Source organism: Anomaloglossus baeobatrachus, chromosome 11 (assembly GCF_048569485.1).
Source record: "Anomaloglossus baeobatrachus isolate aAnoBae1 chromosome 11, aAnoBae1.hap1, whole genome shotgun sequence".
In the NCBI taxonomy this organism is placed as follows: domain Eukaryota; kingdom Metazoa; phylum Chordata; class Amphibia; order Anura; family Aromobatidae; genus Anomaloglossus; species Anomaloglossus baeobatrachus.
In genome coordinates, this window is record NC_134363.1 from 183,323,838 (window position 1) to 183,350,432 (window position 26,595).

The window sequence follows — 26,595 nt, forward strand, 5'->3', positions numbered from 1 at the left end:
ACAGGTGGGCAACCGCCGCCTGAAGGACTCGTCTACCTAGGCTGGCATCTGCCGAAGCATAGGTATGCACCTGATAGTGTTTCGTGAAAGTGTGCAGGCTCGACCAGGTAGCCGCCTGACACACCTGCTGAGCCGTAGCCTGGTGCCGCAAAGCCCAGGACGCTCCCACGGCCTTGGTAGAATGGGCCTTCAGCCCTGAGGGAACCGGAAGCCCGGAGGAACGATAAGCCTCGAGAATTGGTTCCTTGATCCACCGAGCCAGGGTTGATTTGGAAGCTTGTGTCCCTTTACGCTGGCCAGCGACAAGGACAAAGAGTGCATCCGAGCGGCGCAGGGGCGCCGTACGAGAAATGTAGAGTCTGAGTGCTCTCACCAGATCTAACAAGTGCAAATCCTTTTCACATTGGTGAACTGGATGAGGACAAAAAGAGGGTAAGGAGATATCCTGATTGAGATGAAAGGGGGATACCACCTTAGGGAGAAATTCCGGAACCGGACGCAGAACCACCTTGTCCTGGTGAAACACCAGGAAGGGGGCTTTGCATGACAGCGCTGCTAGCTCAGACACTCTCCGAAGTGATGTGACTGCCACTAGGAAGACCACCTTCTGTGAAAGGCGCGAGAGAGAGATATCCCTCATTGGCTCGAACGGTGGTTTCTGAAGAGCCATCAGTACCCTGTTCAGATCCCAGGGTTCTAACGGACGCCTGTAAGGAGGTACGATGTGACAAACCCCCTGCAGGAACGTGCGTACCTGTGGAAGTCTGGCTAGGCGCTTCTGAAAAAAGACAGAGAGCGCAGAGACTTGTCCCTTAAGGGAGCCTAGTGACAAACCCTTTTCTAATCCGGATTGAAGAAAGGACAGAAAAGTGGGCAAGGTAAACGGCCAGGGAGAAACGCCCTGAGCAGAGCACCACGACAGGAAAATTTTCCAAGTCCTGTGGTAGATCTTGGCGGACGTTGGTTTCCTAGCCTGTCTCATGGTGGCAATGACCTCTTGAGATAAACCTGAAGACGCTAGGATCCAGGACTCAATGGCCACACAGTCAGGTTCAGGGCCGCAGAATTCAGATGGAAAAACGGCCCTTGAGACAGCAAGTCTGGTCGGTCTGGGAGTGCCCACGGTTGGCCGACCGTGAGATGCCACAGATCCGGGTACCACGACCTCCTCGGCCAGTCTGGAGCGACGAGGATGGCGCGACGGCAGTCGGCCCTGATCTTGCGTAACACTCTGGGCAACAGTGCCAGAGGAGGAAACACATAAGGGAGTTGAAACTGCGACCAATCCTGAACTAAGGCGTCTGCCGCCAGAGCTCTGTGATCTTGAGACCGTGCCATGAACGTCGGGACCTTGTTGTTGTGCCGGGACGCCATTAGGTCGACGTCCGGCATGCCCCAGCGGCAACAGATCTCCTGAAACACGTCCGGGTGAAGGGACCATTCCCCTGCGTCCATGCCCTGGCGACTGAGAAAATCTGCTTCCCAGTTTTCTACGCCCGGGATGTGAACTGCGGATATGGTGGAGGCTGTGGCTTCCACCCATAGCAGAATCCGCCGGACCTCCTGGAAGGCTTGCCGACTGCGTGTCCCGCCTTGGTGGTTGATGTATGCCACCGCTGTGGAGTTGTCTGACTGAATTCGGATCTGTTTGCCTTCCAGCCACGGCTGGAATGCTTTTAGGGCAAGATACACTGCCCTTATCTCCAGAACATTGATCTGAAGGGAGGACTCTGTCTGAGTCCAAGTCCCCTGAGCCCTGTGGTGGAGAAAGACCGCTCCCCACCCTGACAGGCTCGCGTCCGTCGTGACCACAGCCCAGGATGGGGGCAGGAAGGATTTCCCCTTCGACAGAGAAGTGGGAAGAAGCCACCACTGAAGGGAAGCTTTGGCTGCCCGAGAAAGGGAGACGTTCCTGTCGAGGGACGTCGACTTCCTGTCCCATTTGCGGAGAATGTCCCATTGAAGTGGGCGCAGATGAAACTGCGCAAAAGGAACTGCCTCCATTGCTGCCACCATCTTCCCTAGGAAGTGCATGAGGCGCCTCAGGGGGTGTGACTGGCCATGAAGGAGAGATTGCACCCCTGTCTGTAGTGAACGCTGTTTGTTCAGCGGAAGCTTCACTATCGCTGAGAGAGTATGAAACTCCATGCCAAGATATGTTAGTGATTGGGCCGGTGTCAGATTTGACTTTGGAAAATTGATGATCCACCCGAAACTCTGGAGAGTTTCCAGAGCAATGTTCAGGCTGTGTTGGCATGCCCCATGAGAGGGTGCCTTGACAAGTAGATCGTCTAAGTAAGGGATCACCGAGTGTCCCTGAGAGTGTAGGATTGCCACCACTGTTGCCATGACCTTGGTGAAGACCCGTGGGGCTGTTGCCAGGCCAAAAGGTAGTGCCACGAACTGAAGGTGTTCGTCCCCTATGGCGAAGCGCAGGAAGCGCTGATGCTCTGGCGCAATCGGTACGTGGAGGTAAGCATCTTTGATGTCTATTGATGCCAGGAAATCTCCTTGGGACATGGAGGCGATGACGGAGCGAAGCGATTCCATCCGGAACCGCCTGGTTTTCACATGCTTGTTGAGCAGCTTTAGGTCCAGAACGGGACAGAAGGATCCGTCCTTTTTTGGCACCACGAACAAGTTGGAGTAAAAACCGTGACCCCGTTGCTGAAGAGGAACCGGGATCACCACTCCTTCCGCCTTCAGGGTGCCCACCGCCTGCATAAGAGCCTCGGCTCTGTCGGGGGGTGGAGATGTTCTGAAGAAACGAGTCGGAGGACGAGAGTTGAACTCTATCCTGTAACCGTGAGATAGAATGTCTCTCACCCATCGGTCTTTTACTTGTGGCAGCCAGGCGTCGCAAAAGCGGGAGAGCCTGCCACCGACCGAGGATGCGGTTTGAAGAGGCCGAAAGTCATGAGGAGGCCGCTTTGGGAGCGGTGCCTCTGGCGGTCTTTTTAGGACGTGACTTAGACCGCCATGCATCTGAGTTCCTCTGATCTTTCTGAGGCCTTTTGGACGAGGAAAATTGAGATCTGCCCGCGGTCCGAAAGGACCGAAACCTCGATTGTACCTTCCGTGGTTGAGGTCTGTTTGGTTTGGACTGGGGTAAGGATGAATCCTTTCCCTTGGATTGTTTAATGATTTCATCCAATCGCTCACCAAACAAGCGGTCGCCAGCCAATGGCAAACCGGTTAAGAACTTTTTGGAAGCAGAGTCTGCCTTCCATTCACGTAGCCACATGGCCCTGCGGAGTACCACCGAGTTGGCGGATGCCACCGCCGTACGGCTCGCAGAGTCGAGGATAGCATTAATGGCGTAGGACGCAAACGCCGACGCCTGATTGGTTAAGGACACCACTTGTGGGGCAGATGTACGTGTTACCGCATGAATCTGCGCCTGACAAGCTGAGATAGCTTGGAGTGCCCATACGGCTGCGAATGCTGGAGCAAAAGACGCGCCGATAGCTTCATAGATGGATTTCAACCAGAGCTCCATCTGTCTGTCAGTGGCATCTTTGAGTGAAGCCCCGTCTTCCACTGCAACTATGGATCTAGCCGCCAGTCTGGAGATTGGAGGATCCACCTTAGGACATTGAGTCCAGCCCTTGACAACCTCGGGGGGGGAAGGGATAACGTGTGTCCTTAAGGCGCTTGGAAAAACGCTTGTCTGGACAGTCCCGGTTTTTCTGGATTGCCTCTCTGAAGTCAGAGTGATCCAGAAACATATTTAATGTACGCTTTGGAAACCTGAAACGGAATTTCTCCTGAGAAGCAGACTCCTCAATTGGAGGAGCTGGGGGAGAAATATCCAACACCTGATTGATGGTCGCTATAAGGTCATTCACTACTGCGTCACCTTCAGGTGTATCTAGGTTGAGAGCGGCTTCAATATCAGAATCCTGATCTGATACCTCCGCTTCATCCTCCAGAGAGTCCCCCTGCTGGGACCCTGAACAGTGTGATGAAGTGGAGGGAATTTCCCAGCGACCCCGCTTGGGCGGCCTGGGACTGCGGTCCGTGTCAGAGACCTCACCCTGGGACCTGTGGGTTACCCCCGGGGCACATTGCTGTTCCAATTGAGGGGGACCAGGGGTCAAGGATTGGATAGAGCCTGGGGCCTGAATCACCGGTCTGGACTGCAATGCTTCCAGTATTTTAGCAGACCATTTATCCATAGTGTCAGACAGCTTGTCAGCAAAGGCTGCAAACTCCGTCCCTGTCACCTGGACAGTGGTAGCAGGTGGTTCCACTTGGGCCACCAGTAGCAGAGGCTCCGGCTGAGTAAGCGCCACAGGGGCCGAGCATTGCACACAATGAGGGTCAGTGGACCCTGCCGGTAGTACAGCTGTACATGAGGTACAGGTTGCAAAATACGTCTGTGCTGTGGCACCCTTGCTTTTTGCAGATGACATGTCTCCTCTGAGAACAACCAGGAGGGTATATAGCCAAAAATCAACAGAGCGACCGTACAGTGCAATGTATAGCCTAAAAGCCTATATATATATATATACACTTCGGTACTCAGTGGGGCCAGCACCATAGGTGCTGCTTACCGACCGCTCAGAGCAGTTGTGTGGTCACCGGATTCCCTGCCTGGGTCTCCCTGTGTTGTCTCTCCTCTCCAGCGTCTGAATCGCTGACAGGAATGGCTGCCGGCGTTCTGTGAGGAGGAGGAGACCGTGGGCGTGCCCAAGAAAAGTGCGGGAATCCAGCGCCCCACTGTACTGAGTGAGGAGGGAGGAGGATACTAATGTATGCTCCAGCCCTCTGCTGACGATCCGTGCAGCGTCCCGCCTCTCCCCTGACTGGCAGGCCTGTGGGCGGGAAAGAACGACACTAGGCCGCAGAAGCCGGGGACTAAAGTTATAAGCGCGGCCGGCAATAAGCGCGGCCGCGCGTAGTCCCCCGGCACACTAACACCTCCAGCAGTGCTGGAAAGTGTATGGCACTAACGTTTCATGTCCGGCGCACTAACACACCCAGCAGAGCTGGAAAGTGTCTGGCACAAGCACTCCATGTCCGGCGCACTAACACACCCAGCAGAGCTGGAAAGTGTCTGGCCCAAACGCTCCATGTCCGGCGCACTAACACACCCAGCAGAGATGGAAAGTGTCTGGCACAAGCGCTCCATGCCCGGCGCACTAACACACCCAGCAGTGCTGTAATGTGTATGGGACCAGCGCTCCATGCGCGGTCCCCACGGAGACACAGAGTACCTCATAGTAGCAGGGCTTTGTCCCTGACTATATCCAGCTCCTATCCTGCAGATTCCCAGGGGCTGCGGAGGGAGCACGGTCCCAGTGCCTGGAGACCGATCCGGATCCCACTTCACCCAGAGCCCATTAAGGGATAGGGAAGGAAAACAGCATGTGGCTCCTGCCTGTGTACCCGCAATGGGCACCTCAACCTTAACAACACCGCCGACAAGAGTGGGGTGAGAAGGGAGCATGCTGGGGGCCCTGTTATGGGCCCTCTTTTCTTCCATCCGACCTAGTCAGCAGCTGCTGCTGACCAAGCAGTGGAGCTATGCGTGGATGTCTGCCTCCTTCGCACAAAGCAAGAAAACTGAGGAGCCCGTGAGCACGGGGGGTGTATAGGCAGAAGGGGAGGGGCTTTACACTTTTAGTGTAATGCTTTGTGTGGCCTCCGGAGGCATAGCTATACAACCCAATTGTCTGGGTCTCCCAATTGTCTGGGTCTCCCAATGGAGCGACAAAGAAACACAAATTACTAAGTCCCGCCTACGAGGAGCACAAACAGCCAAATTATGTAGCAGAATGGGGGGGAGCAACAGAAAAAAGTTACCAAATTCCGCCCATGAGGAGCACAGACAAAGTTAAGTGTATGGAGAAGAATGGGCAGGAGCTGCAATTAAAAAGAGTTTCCAAATCCCGCCTATGAGGAGCACAGATTAGCTATATGTATGAAGCAGCATGGGCAGGAGCTGCAGTAAAAAAAAAAAAGTTACCAAATCCCACCTATGAGGAAGCACAGACAAGCTATGTGTATGAAGCAGCATGGGCAGGAGCTGCAGTAAAAAAAAAAAAAAAAAAAGTAATTACAAAATCCCACTTAGGGAGGAGCAGAGTGTATTCAGCGGCATGCGTGTGAGCTATGGAAAAAAAAAATGTTACCAAATCTCATCTATGAGGAGCACAGACAAGCTGCGTGTGCAGCAGCTGAAAAAATGTGTGGGCGGAAGGTGCAGAAAAAAGTTACCAAATCCTGCCTATGAGGAAGCACAGACAACCTATATAGTGATGTGAGTGGGAACTGCAGTAATGAGTTACCAAATCCTGCCTATGAGGAGCACAGACAACATAAGTTGATGCAGCTACATAGGACGGAGCTGCGGTAAAACATCATTTTCTGTGTTATGTATATGAGGAGCACAGACAACCCAAGGTGATGTAGTGGTGTGGGAGGAAGCTATGGAAACATCCCGCCTAAGTACCACCTATGAGGAGCACTAGCTAAAAAAAAACACCTTTAAATTGAGTTTGTCTACCTTCCATCTGGTATTCCCCACCACCATAGCTAAAGACAAGAGGAAGGGAACAAATTATTAGCAGCGAGGTTGGTGAGGAAATGGCAACACAAAACAAACTACAAAATCAAAAGAAAAAGTAAGATATGCTTTGTTTTCCTTTTTCATTAAAGGAAAAAAACGTAAAAACTAAAAAAAAAAAATGAATGAAAATCGGGTGATGATCCTGTCACGCTTCCTTATCATTCCTGTGTCTGACAACCTAGGACAGGTACGGAAAGGACAAGTTCTCACATTTACCCACCGGACATGGAAGAGTAAGGATCAGAAAATGTTCGGGGCAACTGACTACATTCAGTATGGGGATTTCAAGTTTCCAAAATTGCAGCATATCCCAAATCTGGCTATAATGATCCTACAATGCCTGGGTAAGTGGAAACATTTGTGCCCCTCTCCCTGAGTCCCCCGAGCCCCTGAGAAAAGGGGACACAGATCAGATGACACTTAATTGTGAAGACCTCCCAGATTGCTCAGGGGTGGGGCCTGTTTTTTTTTTTCTCCTGTTTTGGTGCCATAAGGAGTCGTTTGGTGGCGCTATTAGGTCCTTTACGTCAGCTTTTTCTAGATTTATAATGTAAAAGAGACCGGAGATGGGGGAGAGGACCCCTCTAAATATATACCATTATCCAGTCTGGCTATATGCAAAGGTAACCAATGACCGCACCGTCCATTGTAGTCATACGGGATGACATTACGCATAAGAACAGAGGATGATGGGGCTCCTGCTACAGGTGCCGTACAAAGTTTGGACATTTCTAAGTCTATGGATTTTATTTTTTGGATTCTGTTTAATTTTATCAGCTTTGTTTTCTTTGATTCTTGTGACTGCAAATAATGCGCTTTTAAAGGGTTAATGTTAAGAACTTTGTCCTTTCCTCCCAAATCCTTGCGCAACCTCACCAACCTTCCTACTAAAATGAACCATGGGGACCGGTCATAAAACGGGTCGTGCCCATCGCTGAAGAGATCAGATCCTTCCTCATTCCCCACATCTGAGCCGGTGTCATCTACAAACGGCTCATCGTCGAAATCTTCCATCTGGTCCTGCTGCTCGTCCGCCAGCTCGGTGATGTCGGAGTCGGCTGTAGAAAAGGTAGGGGATGGGGTGCGGTCTGCCAGCCGCTCGTTGACGCAGCCGTGGAATATGGGAGAACTAGACATTTGCAATGGAAGAGTCGTTATCATAACCCAGAGGCACTGATACAGGAGGATGGGGGGATGGGAGGGCGGCGGGAGGGGCTCGTACACTCCATAGATCAGTGAAACAAAGCATGGATCAAAAAATAAGAGCAGAACAAGACTGGGAGGGGGGGGGGGGGAATAAGCAAAGACTAAGCGACTAGGAGAAAAGCAAGGAGCAAATCAAAAAGTAAAGTATGGGGGCGGTGGGTGTGCAAAAGACACAGGGTAGCAAGTACTAGGACGTATAAACAAAAATAACTAGGGTCCAGTGTCAAAATAATAGGAGCAAATAGCTGTGTATGAAACTTTCTGTACGTGAGTTATACAGGAGTCCTAATGTTCTGCAAGAACCACCGGGACAAGTCCAATCATCAGAAATGGCCGACCCAAAACCGGAGGCTGCACTACTGAGATTCTGAAGACAACATGTGCCCCCTGATGTCTCCTGCATAGTCATGGATGCCATGTGTGTAATAAATCATCATCTACATCATACATGTTACTACCCAGGAAAAGTAGAATGTAGATATTGATGTGGGCGAATATCTGGATCCACCCGAGAGGAAGCGCGGCACATCTCTCAGTAGTGCAGCCTCAGATCTGGGGCCTGAAACTTCCATTTCTGAAGACAAATGTTTTACATATATAAGGCTATGTGCGCACGCTGCGTTTTTTTGACGCGGTGTTTTTGTCCGTTTTTGCCACAAAAAACGCACCCGTTGCAAAAACGTATATTGTTTTTTCCGCGTTTTGGTGTGCTTTTGGTTGCATTTTGCTGCGCTTTTCCAATGCATTGCATGGGTGGAAAACGCAGAAAGGAATTTACAAGACCATTTTTTTTTTTAGGTCAAAAACGCAAAAAAAAAAAAAAAAAGGTGTGTGCAGACAGCAAAAATGAAAACTCATAGGCTTTGCTGGGGAAGGAAAGTCATGCAGTTTTGAGCCCAAAACCGCACCCGAAAAACGCGCAAAACCGCCGCAAAAAACGCACTGTGCGTACATAGCCTTAAAGTGTTTTATTGCTGACCACAAAATGTAAATTTGCCAGGAGGAAGTGATCTGAGCACACAAGCATAGCCCAAATTACTCATAAGGAGGGACACTGTTAATTGTGGTTCACGGAGGGGGGCCGGAGCGGAAGAAGCCCCTCGATGAGGTCTATGTGCCCCAATACAATATTATTAAGTGTGTTATGTTGTTAAGACACAATATAATAGATATATATCTATATATAACAATAGATTTACAGAGGGGGGAAATGTATCCAGACTTTCCAGAAAAGTGGTGTTAAAAAGTCACAAATATTTGGCGACAGTTTAAAAAAACAAAAAAAACAAAAACAGTCTTGACAAATTACCCCCAGAGCATATAGATGCTATAGAAACCCCTCTGACAGCCGTCACACACTGCAGATACGGGTGACTTATAGCATTATATAGGGGCACACAGGCCATCATGTATGTTACCAGGATTATAAGCTCTGTATAGAGCCAATACCGGCCCTGACAAATCCATTATTCCAAAAGGAACCGAGAATAAGAGGGAGTCGTACAAATCCCGATGAAAGAAACGCACAGGCATTATAGGGTCACCATAAAAAAAATGATAGGACGAGCATCGCACCGGGGAGAGGAACCTACCTGCCGACAAGCTTAAACCAGTGGAAGCGATCGTAGAAGGGGTCGCCGCCGCTTAATACTGAGTCCGGCTCATCTTGGACGTTGGACGCCATCTCTCCCGCTCGGTCGTACATTTCTCGCATCTGTTCCAGTCGCAACCTATGGGAGCAAATGTAGTGAATTAGAAAAGAAGGTGCTTGTAGCGCCATCACGTGGGCTGCATCTTTATGTCAGACACAGCGCTACTCATCAGGGTAAATACGGCCACGTTGCAATACCAGGTACAGCCCATAAGCAAGAGTGGCGCTGTTTTACAAAAAAAAAAAAATAGATGGACACTTTTTTGGACAATCCCGCTAAGTATTCCGATAGCAGCATAGTGGTGACTTGCCTGAGCTTTTCCATTGACCAGTAGTGTGTGGCGCCATTTTTCAGGTCTTGCACTTCCACAGCCACCACGGTGCGAGGGAAGGGCTGGTCTGCAGGAATCTTCTCAGATTCAGGAGGAAGCAGTTCCGGCGGAAGAGGCGAGTACAGCGTATCCGTCAGCAGCACAAACTGGAACTGCACCTAATGAGGAGACAGGGAAGAAATGGTTAATCCCGAGAATCTCATCCATCCCGCAGCACTATCTCTTCCATTCTTCCATGCCTCCTCCTCGCTGCATGGAAGCGGCTGACAAGCTCCTCACCTTCTTCTTCAGCTCCACGCTGATGGCGTTGGCTTCTTTAAGGTACACGGCGTTTCCCCACAGCAGGTCCCGGAGAGATGTGAACTGATGATGCTTCCACTTCTTGAATGCCCACTGGGCAAGGTCAAACTCGTGCTGCGTCCAGGGAACTGTACAGAGGAAAATGCGTTACAACCAATGGGCATCTAAAAGCATGGGCGGCACAAAGGCACGCCCAGAGGACGGGGATGCCCAGAGGACGGGGATGCCCAGAGGACGGGACTGCCCAAAGGACGGGGCCGCCCAGAGGACGGGGATGCCCAGAGGACGGGGATGCCCAGAGGACGGGGCCGCCCAGAGGACGGGGCCGCCCAGAGGACGGGGCCGCCCAGAGGACGGGGCCGCCCAGAGGACGGGGCCGCCCAGAGTGTCAGGTCCCAGTAGCCACCATACAGGAGGGCAGCCGGCCTAATGGTCTACAACCAACGCATTCCAATGGGATGAAATGCATACAAAATTGTCTGCAGCCACCACTAGGGGGAGTTCCCTGTATACAGAGATACATGATAAGATCTTGTCTGCAGCCACCACTAGGGGGAGCTCCATGTATACAGAGATACATGATAAGATCCTGTCTGCAGCCACCACTAGGGGGAGCTCCCGGTATACAGAGATACATGATAAGATTCTGTCTGCAGCCACCACTAGGGGGAGCTCCCTGTATACAGAGATACATGATAAGATCCTGTCTACAGTCACCACTAGGGGGAGCTCCCTGTATACAGAGATACATGATAAGATTCTGTCTGCAGCCACCACTAGGGGGAGCTCCCGGTATACAGAGATACATGATAAGATCCTGTCTGCAGCCACCACTAGGGGAGATCCCTGTATATAGAGATACATGATAAGATCCTGTCTGCAGTCACCACTAGGGGGAGCTCCCTGTATACAGACATACATGATAAGATCCTGTCTACAGTCACCACTAGTGGGAGCTCCCTGTATACAGAGATACATGATAAGATTCTGTCTACAGCCACCACTAGGGGGAGCTCCCTGTATACAGAGATACATGATAAGATCCTGTCTGCAGTCACCACTAGGGGGAGCTCCCTGTACACAGAGATACATGATAAGATCCGGTCTACAGTCACCACTAGAGGGAGCTCCCTGTATACAGAGCTACATGATAAGATCCTGTCTGCAGCCACCACTAGGGGGAGCTCCCTGTATAGAGAGATACATGATAAGATCCTGTCTGCAGCCACCACTAGGGGGAGCCCCCTGTATACAGAGATACATGATAAGATCATGTCTGCAGCCACCACTAGGGGGAGCTCCCTGTATACAGAGATACATGACAAGATCATGTCTGCAGTCACCACTAGGGGGAGCTCCCTGTATACAGAGATACATGATAAGATCCTGTCTGCAGCCACCACTAGGGGGAGCCCCCTGTATACAGAGATACATGATAAGATCCTGTCTGCAGCCTCCACTAGGGGGAGCTCCCTGTATACAGAGATACATGATAAGCTCCTGTCTGCAGCCACCACTAGGGGGAGCTCCCTGTATACAGAAGATAAATGATAAGATCCTGGCTGTAGTCACCACTAGGGGGAGCTCCCTGTATACAGAGATACATGATAAGATCCTGTCTGTAGTCACCACTAGGGGGAGTTCCCTGTATACAGAGATACATGATAAGATCCTGTCTGCAGCCACCACTAGGGGGAGCCCCCTGTATACAGAGATACATGATAAGATCCTGTCTGCAGTCACCACTAGGGGGAGCCCCCTGTATACAGAGATACATGATAAGATCCTGTCTGCAGTCACCACTAGGGGGAGCCCCCTGTATACAGACATACATAAGATAAGATCCTGTCTGCAGCCTCCACTAGGGGGAGCTCCCTGTATTCAGTAATACACTAGTGCTGCATTTCCTTCATTATTTTATACACAGCACTGTACATACGGCCGTGTAGTTCAGTTCCAATCACTTCAATGGGGTCTGGAGTTGGTGGGGTAATCATGAGCAATGTCTATCCTACCCATCCTGGTATTTTCTCTCTGGAACAACAAGGCCTCTTACCCTCCTCTTCCTCTTCATCCTCTTCCTCGGTGGTCTCCGCTGTCAGTGACCGGGTCTCCACTTGCTTTTGCAGAGCCTGCAGTTTGCTTTCATAGTCCTATGGATGGAGAGACAGGACGCATAGGAAAGACGGGAAAGAAGACGTGTAGAGCGGCAGGGAGTGACGTGAATGGTGACCTCTAACAACAGGAACCAACGAGGACGACGATAGGAGAATAAAACTAGAGGAAGAGAGAATTCTGATTTCCACAAACAGAGAGGATTTTATCAGTCAAGCACCAGATATGTAACAGATGGATAAAGCGCAGGGGTGACCGGGGCACGTAGAGGTTAATGCCCTTATCCCGTAAGCCCTTATGTCACAGTATAGGAAGGTCACGGCAGGGCGGGCACTGGACGGACACCAGGAATGAGCCGGAGATTAGGAAGCACCCGCCACCTCCAGCCCATGGGAAACAATTACATTTACTCCCAAGTCATTTTTTTATGAATGGGCTTTGTACGGACCCTGTATGGAGGCACCGGAGCCTCCCCGAACCTCATCACTGACCTCTGCTGCTAGGAAAAAGTATCTCCAAATAGGAAAGTATCTGCGGCATGTGCCACAATGCAAAACTCCATTTCTCTGTATGGAGTCAGAAGTACAATGACCGCCATGACCAAAGTTTGGATGGGGGAAGAGGAGCAACAAGAGTTCCTTTGCAAAATAAATTTACTTGGAAAACAAAAAAAAAAAAAAAATGCATCCCTGGTGCACGGTGGTATAAAGACCAGTGTATAATGATGCACAAAGGAGACGCGTAAGGAATCCGAGGGATGACGCGACGACTGCTGCCCTCTTCTGGAAGTGAGAGCACAATACACCTGACCATACAGTCATTATTACTGGAAGAGGGAAATTAGAAAGACAATATATCGGCTGCACCACAAGCCTCATGATAAACACTAATGCAGGGAGAAAACAGTCAGATTACTGCAGGACCTCAACTGAAGCGGTCACGTTGTATCACACGTTTGTATACAGGGGCTGCAGGATATCTGGTGAAGAGACACTAAAAACATGAATGGATTTCCCTTATGGCGCAGTAGACGTCTTCTATAGATGGGACGGATGGACGGTGCCTGATGTGCTGGAATGATGCAAACATATGGAAGAAATGCGTCACCTCCGATTCCCGAATATAAAATCTGACATTGTAGAATTAGTTTTATAGCAGAACTTAAAAGGGAACCTGTCACCCGACTAGTCCCCTATAAGCTGCGGCCACCACCAGTGGGTTATTATATCCAGCATTCTAGCATGCTGTATATAAGAGCCCAGGCTGCTGGGTAGAACGTAAAAATCAGGGGCGGTACAGACTGGTCGGATGGGTGTCTCTGTTCTCCGGTACCTCCTCTTTCGGCCATCTATATCCTCCTTCTGAAGCCTGGGTACATGACGCGTCCTATGTCATCCACACAGGACGTGCATTGAGGTCCTGAGCAGGGCAGATCAAAGTATTGTAGTGCGCCTGCGCAGGACCTCAATGCCGGCGAGTGTGGACGACATAGGACGCGTCATGTACCCAGGCTTCAGGAAAAAAAGGACAAAAATGGGCGAAAGAGGAGGTACCAGAGAGCGGATACACTCATCCAAACCAGTGGGCACCGCACCGCTCCTCAGGTGAGTATTATAAAGTGATTTTTACGTTCTACACAGCGGCCTGGGCTCTTATATACAGCATTCTAGAAAGAGCTCACTGGTAGTGGCCGCAGCTTATAGGGACAAATCTGGTGACAGGTTCCCTTTAAACTGTTGCATATAGATAGGGAATTTAGATTGTGAGCCCCAATGGGGACAGTGTTCCTGATGTATGTAAAGCGCTGCGGAATATGTTATCACTATGTATAAAATAAAAATAAAGATTTATTGGAACCCATCAGCAAGTAGGCTAACTGGCATTACTGGATCTTGCCTTTACTTTTTTTTGTGATAATGAATTTTGTGCATCTCTGAATAATGCATCAATATACTCATAACTCGAATGTGTGTACTCCCAAATTGTCTAGTAAATAATACTTGGACTTGACGCATAGCTGAGGAGTTATAGGTGAGAATGACTTCACTGCGGCCTATTAATAGGGGAAAAAGCTCTGAACAAGCGAGTAATAAGCATCGCCGATCCAACACCAGCTATAGATGAAGATACAAAGATCAGGAGCTTTCAGTATAAATGGAGACCGGGACATGCATTCTGTACATCCGCCACTAGATGGCAATGTGGAGCCACCGTTTTACAGCGAAAGATGAGATGCGCAGTAAAGTGAGAACTTGTTAAGGGGAATATCCCTTTAAATTTGGACAAACCCTATACGCAGATGTAGCAGAGCAGATTTTAATATTTATCTCTTTGGGAATACATTGTAGAAACTCCAAATTAAAGGGGTTGTCCAGAATTTGAAAACCTCCACACCACTGTCCACGGGTTTGTGTGGAATCGCAGCTCAGTCCCATTCACCTTCACAGTACTGTGCTGCACCAGACACAAGCTACGAGCAGGCCTGGCGCTGGGGAAAGCAGTCATGTTTTCTTACCCTGGACAATCCCTGTAAGATGATGTGGATTTGCAGGCAGTCCTATGTAAGGCTACAAATGACCTGATACCCCCTGAACTGTGCCACAACAAACTCAGCACTGCTACATCTCCAAACATTCATGTTTAATTATACTCTATTCCAGTTCTCTAGTCACATCTAAAGCTGCATCTGACATTCTGCTGCCTGATGCTCACCTGGAATCCATCAGCTCCGCGCAAAACCCCTGCAACATCCAAACTCTGATCCTATAGTACCGTGCATTGCATTGTGGGAGGTGCAAGTTACTGCCGCTATCTGATGACTGCAGACACTGAACCTGCAGAGATCGGACGTCCTGCGTGAAATCAGCACAATTCAGAACGCAGCTGTGGGGTTTCCAAAAAAGCAGGAAAGCCTCACTCTATAGGAGTCTGGTTTCACAATGTCATTTATGAAAAAATCATTTTCTTAAAGTAACACTCCGGACAAAACCTAAACTTCCGGTATGTTATGTCAGGTGTAGAACCTGGAAGGGAAAGGGCTGTGTAAGACCTAGTGAGGCGGGGGAGTGTGGCGCATGACCTTGGTGTGGGGGGGGGGTGTGGCGTAGGAACCAGGGAGAGCGTGGCGGTGAGCGTGGGGCAGGAACAGGGGGGTGTGGTGCAGGAAGCGGGAGGGGGGTGTGGTGCAGGAAGCGGGAGGGGGGTGTGGTGCAGGAAGCGGGGGAATGGGGAACGTGGTGCAGGAAGCGGGGGGGGTGGCACAGGAAGCAAGGGGGAACGTGGTGCAGGAAGCTGTGGGAGCATGATGCACGAAGAGTGGGTGTGGGAGAGATGGAGCGTGGCACAGAGCCCGGAGGGGGGAGGGGGGGGGAGAGCATGGTCAGAAACCTGGGGGTGGGCGGGGGGAACCGTGGATCAGGACCCAGGGGGGAACCGTGGCGCAGGACCCGGGGGGGGTAACCGTGCGCAGGACCCGGGGGGTGACCGTGATGCAGGACCCGGGGAAGGGGGGGTGCCTGTGACGCAGGACCCAGGAAGGGGGGGGTGACCATGGCGCAGGACCCGGGGTGGGGGGTGATTGTGGCGGGGGGAGGGTGGAGCTGGACCTAGAGGGAGGTGGGGGAACATTGGCACAGGAGCCGGGAAGTGGGGTTGGGAAACTGTGGTGCAGGAGCTGGGGAAGGGGGGGGGGGGGGAGGAAACTCTGCGGCGGAGGACCCAGAGAGGGAGAGTGGCGCAGAAACCGGGGAAGGGTGGTGTAAGATCTGGGGGAGCAAGGTGGAGCAGTGCAGGAGCTGGGGACTTGGGAGAGGATGAGGCAAGATGGGGTTTTGTTTGCTCCTAGTATACTCTGCCCCTGCTATGTTCTGCCCACACCACAGCAGTTTTACGTGGAGTGCCCCTTTAATAAGATAAACCCGATAAATAACATAAAACACACAGGAAGGAGTGAATGAGCCGACTGCAGGATCAGTTCAAAGTTTATTTATGAGCAGCCATGAACCAGACAGGGTGTAAACGGCAGACACCTGCTCATACGACACTTTACAATCCATAGAGAATGTCTGGGCCCCGCGGGGCCCCATAAGAACACGTCCTTTCTTACCATTTCCAGGTTTAACACTTTACAAGACATTTTTTGCTTTCACCTTCAGCCTGGACGGGCACCGACCGCTCAAGTGGTGAAACTGAAGATCGGAGCCGCGTGCAGGATGGAGGCACCGACACGTATCATCATGTATAACGTCAGGCACAAAGAGCCATGGAGGATCAAGACACTCAGTGCTGGGTGGATGGAGACCTCCTGGAGACACGTCCACACCGGCGAAACACATACACACAATCCGCTCATACCCGGGGGATCACCGCGCACCGGCCACATGAGGAGGACTGGCACCGGCCACATGATGAGAACTGGCACCGGCCACATGATGAGGACTGGCACCGGTTATATGATGAGGACTGGCACCGGCTACATGATGAGGACTGGCACCGGCTACATGATGAGGACTGGCACCGGCTACATGATGAGGACTGGCACCGGCTACATGATGAGGACTGGCACCGGTTACATGATGAGGACTGGCACCGGCTACATGATGAGGACTGGCACCGGAGACTGTGAATAATCTATTTTGATCACACGGCTTAAGAAATAAAAATACTATAGACGTATACAGTATATCACTAATTATATGTAAGGTGTAAGCACCAATTACAGGCAGCAGCCTCCATCCTGCATGTCCATCAGTCTTCATTATGAGATTACAGCCCAGCCCTCATTTACCTGAATGGGGATCAGCTGCAATACCAGATATGGACAGGTGTGGCGCTGTCTCTGCAATAATGGATTTTCCTTTCTTTCCTCTGACAATTCCCATATTAGATACTTGCTCGGTCTTTCTCATTCAGGCAATGCTAGTCACGTAGCACAGCACACATGAAAACTTACCTCCCGATCAAAAGTGACTCAGAGGAGGATAAGAACTAAACAAACGTCACCTTAAGGAACATAGACTTTGTAACCCACCGTAACTCAACATCCTGCAGCCTTCTACTTGCTGACGGTTTCCAAAAATAAGAAAAGAAAGGTTTTAGAGTCTCAGAAGCTAGTCCTAATAAGACTAGAGCCAAGCGGCTCCCTCCGGCCGATACACCAGTAGTGTAAGGGGTTAATAGAGGACAGACGGGGTGTTGGATTTTTCTTTATAGGATATTACCTATATAGGATGTCCATTTAAAAACGAATAAAATTTGTGAAAAGTCCAGTCTTCAGCAGCGGGCCTTTTATTCTCCGACTGATTTTGGGTACCACTTACGTGCCCAGTTCCTATACAGTGAGTGGGCACAGGTACTAAACCCGAAAGTACAAGCGGGATGGCTGTCGGCTGAAGTCTTGCTCGGCCACATGCTATTTTTGTAGTCTCTGCTATAATATATAGTTTCCATGTGCTGGACCCGGGCCCCGAATTCTCAGGAATTCCGGCTAATAATCCAGATTCTGCACTAAGGTAATACAAAAAATAAAGGAAAAATACAGAAAATAAGAATGAAGCAAGCTCTTCTTGCCTAGTCTCCGCTGCAGCTGTTCACTGCTCCCGCGGCCTCTCTTTCACTTCCTGGGCCGCTCATTAGGCTCATCCATATGCACTGCTTTCCCCGCCCACCGGCCGTCCTGATGTCTGTGATTGGTTGCAGTCGGATGCGCCCCCAGCCTGTGTGACAGCGTCTGACTGCAACCAATCACAGACCTGGTCTGCGGGTCACTGTACAATGGAGTAAACATAAATAAAAGTGGCGTAGGGTTCCTCCCTGTATTGATACCCAGCTCAGCTACGTACGGCTACAGACTGCAGCCCCCAGCTGTGCACTTATCTTGGCTGTGTATCAAAATAAAAGGGACCTCATGTGGTGTTAAAAAAAAAAAAATTTTTAATAAACAGCATACGGTTACCCCTCTTTTGGATACCAAGCCATGATAAAGCTCAACAGTTAAGGGCTGGTATTCTCAGGCTGGGGTGGCCCATGATTATTGCCCCCCCCCAAGCCTAAAAATAGCAGCATGGAGCCACCTGAAATTGCTGCATCCATTAGCTGCGACAATGCCGGCACTTTACCCAGCTCTTCCAAATTGCCTGGTGCGGAGGTAATAAGGGGTTAATGTCAGCTCACGGCTGCCACTAAGCCCAAGATTAGTAATGAGAAACATCTATGAAACCCCCCATTACTAATATGTAAAGGAAAGTAAATAAACACAAACACCAAAAAAAATTGTTTATCTGAAAGAAAAAAAAAACAAAAAAAAAAACAAACAAAAACCCACTTCACCACTTTATTAACCTCAAAACACCCATGCTGGTGCCATGTAATCCACGAGGTCCCATGACGATTCCAGCTCTGCTACATCTGAATGCACAGTGAACAGCCATAGAGCAATGACCGCCCGTTGTGAGCTTCAGGCAGAGACTGAGTGAGCCGCGTGATCAACGGCAATGTCACTCAGGTGATTTGCAGTCACACAGCTGGAGGTTCCCACAGACCTCCACCTGTAACCGCAAATCACCTGAGTGATGTCACCACTGAGTGTGCAGGTCATTCAGTCTATGCCTGAAGCTCACAGCGGGCTGTCATTGCTTTATGGCTGTTCACTGTGCATTCAGATATAGCAGAGCTAGAATCGTCATGAGACTTCTTGTGGATACGCCGGACCTGCAGGGGTGTTTTGGGGGTTAATAAAGTGGTGAAAAAGGGTGCTTTTTTATCTTTGATTTCAGATACAGGATTTTTTCAGTGTTTATGTTTATCTCTTTTTGCTTACTGGCAGCTGTGAGCTGATATTAACCCCTTATTACCTCGACTGCCACCAAACCAGGGCAATTAAGAAGAGCTGGGTAAAGTGTCGGCATTGGCGCACCTAATGGAGGTTGAAATTCCTGGGCAGCTGCAAGCTGCCATTTTTAGGCTGGGGGGGTACACAATCAGCACATGTCTTCCCAATCTGAGAATTCTAACTCCCAGCTGTTGGCTTTATCATGGCTGGGTATCAAAATTTAGGGGAACCGCACGCTCATTTTTTTTTTTTTAAATAATAAAAAAAAGCTGCATGCAGTTTTTCTTATTTTGATACACAGACAAGATAAGTGCACGGCTGGGGGCAGCAGCCTGTAGCCACATGCTTTATCTGTCCTGGGTATCATAATATTGGGGAACCCTACGCCAATTTTATTTATTTTTACTCTAATCTACAGTGGCCCGCAGACAGTGTGTGTGATTTGTTGCAGTCGGACGATGTCACACAGGCTGGGAGCCAATCACAAATGCCAGGACTGCCGGTGGGCGGGGAAGCAGTGAATATGGATGAGCGATAATGAGCGTCCCCGGAAGAAGAATGAGCGGCCGTAGGAGCAGTTACAGCTGGTAAGTTGGTAAGTATAATCTGCTTATAAAACGCAGTGTGGACATACCCCAACTTTCCAATCAAAACTTGTGGTTTTTGGATGGCTTCTGTTAAAAAAAAAACAAAAAACAATTCAGTGTAGACACACTCTTAGAACATTTAATCTTGCAGAGAAGGCAACCGGCCATTAACAGATAGCAGCGGGATGTGGACTATTGGGAAGAAATGGCATCGTGATAAGTAGGAAGGGTTTTTTTAAAATTACACCTAAAAACGAATCTTCAGGCCTTTTAATGAGCGTGAGTAAACCTGACAACCTAGGGGTCAGCTTGCAATTTTTCCATTTGCCAATGTGTCATTTCCAATAGAATAGGCAACATCTGACATAACAAAATGCGTGAAATGAAGGGGGATACAAAAGCTAAAAGGGGTTAAATGTTACCGCAATGAAAAGTAGAAGGTAAAATGATGACGATGACATTGACAGACCGCAGAAAACACATGGAAAGCAGATGTCCGCTCTGTGCAACGCCAGCGCTATCCTCCCACCCCGGATAGTCGGGGTAGGGCCATAACGCGGCTGTACTTTATCATCTGTGTTACGGCTGCACGTCCCATCCGGACCGCGGGTTACACAACCGGAACCAGCGTCGAAGGATCCACAGTCGTCCCGCGGACGCTAAAGTACATGTATTACAGACATCTGAAGAGGAAGGTTTTGGGGTTGGGGTTAATGTTTTCGAATTATTAGTGACTAGTGGTAAAACATTGTTCCTAACACATGAACAAAAAGATAAAATAAAGTCAGTGAACTTACTAAAAGGCCGTGAGAACAAACCACAAGGGGGATTACGGGATTATTTTAGTATACGGGATGACGGGGTAACTTGTAGCCAAAGTGAATACTGAAGGTGGGAGAGGTAGTGAGTTTTGAGGACGTGGACAGAGACTCCCACGGATTACTGACGCGTTTCACTCTCTCCTAGGCTCCGCAATCAGAAAAACATACAAAATAATCTGGAGTAGTAACATCCACGCACCCAACACTGCTATGGTTGATCAACCAGTTTAGGGGGCACCGGGCATGGCACAAACCTCCCTGTAATACCCGCTGCCAGCACCAGTCCTTCTCAGACGGCAGCTCATACCGCCGTCTCCCGTCCGGATTTGAGGTTGGGAGCGGAGTACTGACGCCTCATGCGAGGTGGGGGCACAAACTGGTTGTAATGATGGGGTCGCTCGGCCTGTCTGTTGTAGGAGTTGTTGCTGCTGTTATTGCTGTTTTCGTGGTACGGACCCCAGTTTTGTGGCTTGTGTGGATTTTCGGGATGGTAGAAGCTCTGCGAATCGGTCGGCTGAGAGTCACAGGACTGTAGGGACTCGGAGGAGCCCGATGCTTGGCGTCTTAGTCCTTTCTGATAGCCATTGAGAGAATTGCTTCTCCAGCGACCCGGCGGATTGTCTTGGTTATCTTGCTGCCCCCGGTACGGGTTTAAGTGCTGATTTCGCATTTGGCTGTAGGGGCTCCAGATTTGTCTTTCTGGATCCACCTCCTCCTGTTCCTGGAGTTGGGCCTCTTTTGGGATTTTCACCTCGATGACCTTCTTCTCGGTGATGATAATGTGCGTGCCCGGACTCCAGGAACTCCGGTGGCTCGGATTGCTTTTGAAAGGGAAGCGCGGCTTGCGGTTCTCCGGCGGGATGAACCGGTGCGGAGCGTTATTCCTCCGCAGCTGTTTGGTGATTTCTTGTTGTTGGAGGTTCTTAAAGTTGATTTGCTCCTGCCTCATCCAAGTGGACCGTCCTCTGCGGAACAAGGTGTCATTGTCCAAAATTTGGTTTACCCTTTCGTCTTTTTCAGGGTCCACCGGGGATGTTTTACCTGTTTCACTTGTGTTTCCTTTCTCACGTTCCGTGCTGGACTCTCGATTCTTCCGTTCGGCTGGTGGGCCCATCAGAGGTAGCACCTTCTCCATCTTCAGCATTTTGTTCCTGAGGGCTTTTATCTCCTCATCCTTCATGTTGTTCTGATTCTTGACCTCCTGCAATATGTCTTCCAGTTTATCTACATGAACCTTAAGATCATCAACATCGGTTGGTCCCTTTGCAACCGGCACCACATCCTCAATCCTTTCATCCCCCACACCTACGGTATCCCACACATCCCGAGCCACCGCCCGCCAGGAGTCCCGCTCATTGGGATCCTTCTTTCCGTACATGGCGCAAAGCTCCTTCATCTTAACTATGGCAAGAGCTTCGATCTCCTGTCGGCTGTGCTGGAAGTCGTTCAGAGCCACCTCGTAGCAGATCTCCTTCACGGCTTGAATCTTCAGATCGGAGATGGTCACCCACTTGGAGTCTTTGCTCAGCCGACGTCTCTGAGGGATGTGGTACATTTTGGTGGTCTCGCGCTTCTTGCCGCTGCTCGGGAGGCCGCATTTCTTCACGATGCTTTGCACTTTGCTGGGAGGAAGCTTCTCCCGTAATGAGGTGATTAGCCGCCAGCTCTCTTCACACGACCTCTTCTCGGAGTCGTCCCCACTATCTGAATCCGCATCCTTGAGAAAGAAAAAAAATCAAAATGGCCCCAAAAGAAACTAAAAAAAAATATGGAAACACGAAAATAAAAGACAAACATGAAAACGCAAAAAGGAAAACTGAGGAGGATGTGAAAATTAAAAGGAGGAGTGAATGAAATAATAAAATGGAAAAATAAAAAAAGTTTAAAATATTTAGTTCTCACCTAGAAACGTGTGAAAGGTTTGAAGAGAAGACAGGCAGCAGCGTTAGAGGTGACACAACCCCATGCCCACGACACACAGGCCCCATCCTGCGTCTCTCCGCACAGCAAACCCACCACTCCAAGATGCAAGAAGGACAGGTCAGCCAAGAAGAAGGTGAGTGCACGCAGGTTAGTAGATGCAGATCTCAGACGCCGGTGCTCCGCAGCCGGACAGACGTGTTACACGGGCGCAGACGGTAGAGCGCGGACAAGGAACAGCGGCACTAGCAACTAAATTACGGCTTCAATCTACACATTCAGGGTCCGTGGCAAAAACAGATTTACACATTCATCCGAAAACGGTCCACAGCCTATTATTACAGAGCGCTCCGATAATGCTGTATGGGGGGGGTAATAATCCCACACCCAAAACATTATTAATGGGGAGCCAAGAGGAAAGGAAAAATATATCAAATGTCATAATAAATTCCTGAATAGCTTTAATTAGAAAATTATCCCTCCTACCCGAAACTAACACCATCTGTATATGTTAGGCCCCCTTCACAGATCCGGGATAAAAACACACATTTTTCATGGTCTGTGCTGAAGGTGCGTATGGCCCTCCGTGTGCCGTGATTTTGGCATATGTGTGTTCTCCGTGATGGCACGTGGAGATCAGGAACTTTTTACTCACCTGTCCCTGACGCTGAGGTTACTTCCGGGTCCGCATTGCAGTGAATATTCATGAGCGGGCCCGGAAGCAAGTGACAGCAGCGCTGCAGACAGGTGAGTATAGAAAATCATTTTATATCAAAGACACGTGTCACACGGGTCCCATCAGTGCTGCCGGAGAAAAATAGACTTGTCTCCGTGCGGAACACACAAGCACATCGGTGAAAAAACAGGGATGTGCATGCAGACCCATTGATTTTAACGGGTCTGTGTAAAAACGTACATCATACGTACCGGAATCACGGACTTGTGAAGGGGCCTTACACTGATAGAAATCTGTCCTACAATGATAATGGCATCGGTGCTCCGCTGCTGTGACCTAGAGTCAGCTCAGCAGTACATGGTACATATGGTACATGGTGTATATATATATATATATATATCCATAGGATTGGCAATCAGTATCAGATCAGTGTGGGTGTGATATCCGACACCCCAAAGATCAGCTGTTACCTGCTGGATGTGATCAGCCGCACAGCACAGCTCCACCATCTGTGTAGTGGCCGCGGTCGGGTACTGCACATCCAGCCCTAGTGCAATGATTGGGAGCTGATCTGCAGTAAGTCTCTATGGCCATTATACAGGCGACGGAGCTGTGCTGTGCAGTTTTGCAACCGATCACACCCTGCCGGCACCAGGAGCAGCTGATCGGTGGGGTGTTGGGTGTCGGACCCCCACTGAGCTAATACTGATCACCTATCCTAAGGTTAGTCTATCAATACAGATAAGTGGACTATTCTCTGACTTGCTAATTTAAGGCATTTGAAACTGACCGCATTACCTAAGCACATAAAATCCCTCCTTTCGGGTCCTAATCACTGCCTGCATTCTGCAGAAACTGATCTTTCATCAGACATGCTAATAAGCCAATTGGTGCACTCTGGGCGTGGCCTACAGGCTCCATGAACAGCTCCATCCACTGGTTTTACATGTCCCCGCTTCCCTCATCTGTGATTGACAGCGCCAACTTGATTGGAGCGAGTACTGCACGCTGAAAAAGATCAGGCCAGACAGAGCTGTCAATCACCAGTGAGGGAGGCAGAATGGTGCGCTGAGGCTCTTGGCCACACCCAGGGTGCTCAAATCTCCTAATTAGCATATGTGATTTACCGCCAGTTTGTGCAGAATGGAGGAAGCGATTAGATCTCTAGAGATGTGATTGTTATAGATATTATATTCCCTGCATAGCTATGTGCTTAGTTTATATTCACATTTTTGGCTGATATTCCCTATAAACATGAAATAGAAGTGGGGTCTAGTGTCTTACCTCTGTCCCTGCAAACAGAGGCTCTTACACAGCCTTTACATGGGTGCTCGTTTACTGTTCAGGGGGGTCACAGCAGTAGGACACCCCCATTCCCAACGTACTAATATCAAGGTGCTGAGCACAGGAGACCTATAGTACTGCCATTATAGGAGCAAAATAAACTGTACAGATTCTCAGACACTACAGACCTACCATATACCGATACCTACACATTATATACAATCAATGCAAACAGAAAGAAAATATATGAATCTACCAAGTGATATAACTGCCCTGCTGCTCCCCGCAGGGTCACACGTCCGTACCGGTGCCGTTACTTCTGCTCCATCATAAAACAGAAAGACTAAAATAAACTCAAACACAGCGGTGTACATCTGTAACACAACACACAGCAATGGCGCCCAATAGACCCAACAGGCTTTAATGTGATCCGTCGTCAGGTTCCGGTCACTTATAAAGCTGCGGTACATTGCACTGTTGTGCCAGCATTTACAATGTAATCTGTGACGCCGGCTCCTAATCAGACCCCCCACCCCTCCGGGAAGCTCCCGCTGCTGCAGAGCCACATGGTGATCCACCATATTACCACATTACTCTCATCTATTAGGAATTATATGAGCTTTCCCCACACGGGACACATCCCCTGTTCATAATACCGCAGGTGGTGATTCCCAGCTCCTCCTTACTCTCCGGTTGGGACTGAAGGAAGCAGCCAGGTCCCGCATCACCACGGAGGCGCCATACTGTCCTATGGGACATACACCCGGCTGTGTCGTTCAGCCCCACAGACACGGAATGGACTACACAGCTACATTCAATCCCGGAAGCAGTGGAGGAACGGGAATTTGGGACCAGTGATGGGCTCAGCGGTGTGCTCCCCAACGGCGCTTCCTCCGAGCAATCAGTGACGGATCTCAAACCTATATCACCTACTATAGCAGCAGTGTCCACTACATTTTTAATTCTTGCAGAACTTAAAAAATCAATTCTAATTTCATTAATTAATCTTATAAATCATTATCATTATAATAATTAATTGCTATAATCACTGACAGCTATTATACAAAAGCAAAAAAAAATAAATAAAAAGAATATATTATATACCGTATTTTTCGGACTATAAGACGCACCTGACCATAAGACGCACCCTGGTTTTAGAGGAGGAAAATAGGAAAATAAAATTTTAAGCAAAAAATGTCGTCATGACACACTGTTATGGGGCGAGGATCAGCTGCTGACACTGTTATGGGGGTAATGTCCCCAAATTCTCTACTAAGGTACCCCATCCTGGTAATGATCCTCCTGCCTTGTATCTATCTATCATCCTGCTATATACCCTCAACCTCCTATATACTGCCATCCAACCTGCTATATACCCCCAACCTTCTATATACTGCTATCCATCCTACTATATACCCCCAACCTGCTATATACTGCTATCCATCCTACTATATACCCCCAACCTGCTATATACTGCCCTCCATCCTGCTATATACCCCCAACCTGCTATATACTGCCATCCATCCTGCTATATACCTCCAACCTGCTATATACTGCCATCCATCCTGCTAATACACCCCCAACCTGCTATATACTGCCATCCATCCTGCTATATACCCCCAACCTGCTATATACTGCTATCCATCCTGCTATATACCCCCAACCTCCTATATACTGCTATCCATCCTACTATATACCCCCAACCTGCTATATACTGCTATCCATCCTACTATATACCCCCAACCTGCTATATACTGCCCTCCATCCTGCTATATACCCCCAACCTGCTATATACTGCCATCCATCCTGCTATATACCCCCAACCTGCTATATACTGCCCTCCATCCTGCTATATACCCCCAACCTGCTATATACTGCCATCCATCCTGCTAATACACCCCCAACCTGCTATATACTGCCATCCATCCTGCTATATACCTCCAACCTGCTATATACTGCCATCCATCCTGCTAATACACCCCCAACCTGCTATATACTGCCATCCATCCTGCTATATACCCCAACCTGCTATATACTGCCATCCATCCTGCTATATACCCCCAACCTCCTATATACTGCTATCCATCCTACTATATACCCCCAACCTGCTATATACTGCCATCCATCCTGCTATATACCCCCAACTTGCTATATACTGCCATCCATCCTGCTATATACCCCCAACTTGCTATATACTGCCATCCATCCTGCTATATACCCCCAACTAGCTATATACTGCCATCCATCCTGCTATATACAGTACCCCCAAGCTGCTATATACTGCTATCCATCCTGCTATA

General features: G+C 49.4%; 1 protein-coding gene across 1 annotated transcript in view; it reads right to left on the bottom strand.

The window, feature by feature from the left end:
* The window catches only part of KIF1B (kinesin family member 1B), a 168,763-nt gene that overhangs the window by 54,386 nt on the left and 87,782 nt on the right, over positions 1-26,595 (bottom strand). Inside the window, 5 exon segments of the mRNA XM_075328038.1 lie at positions 7,455-7,703; positions 9,373-9,510; positions 9,743-9,921; positions 10,043-10,191; positions 12,120-12,216. Coding sequence (XP_075184153.1) covers positions 7,455-7,703; positions 9,373-9,510; positions 9,743-9,921; positions 10,043-10,191; positions 12,120-12,216 — 812 coding nt within the window.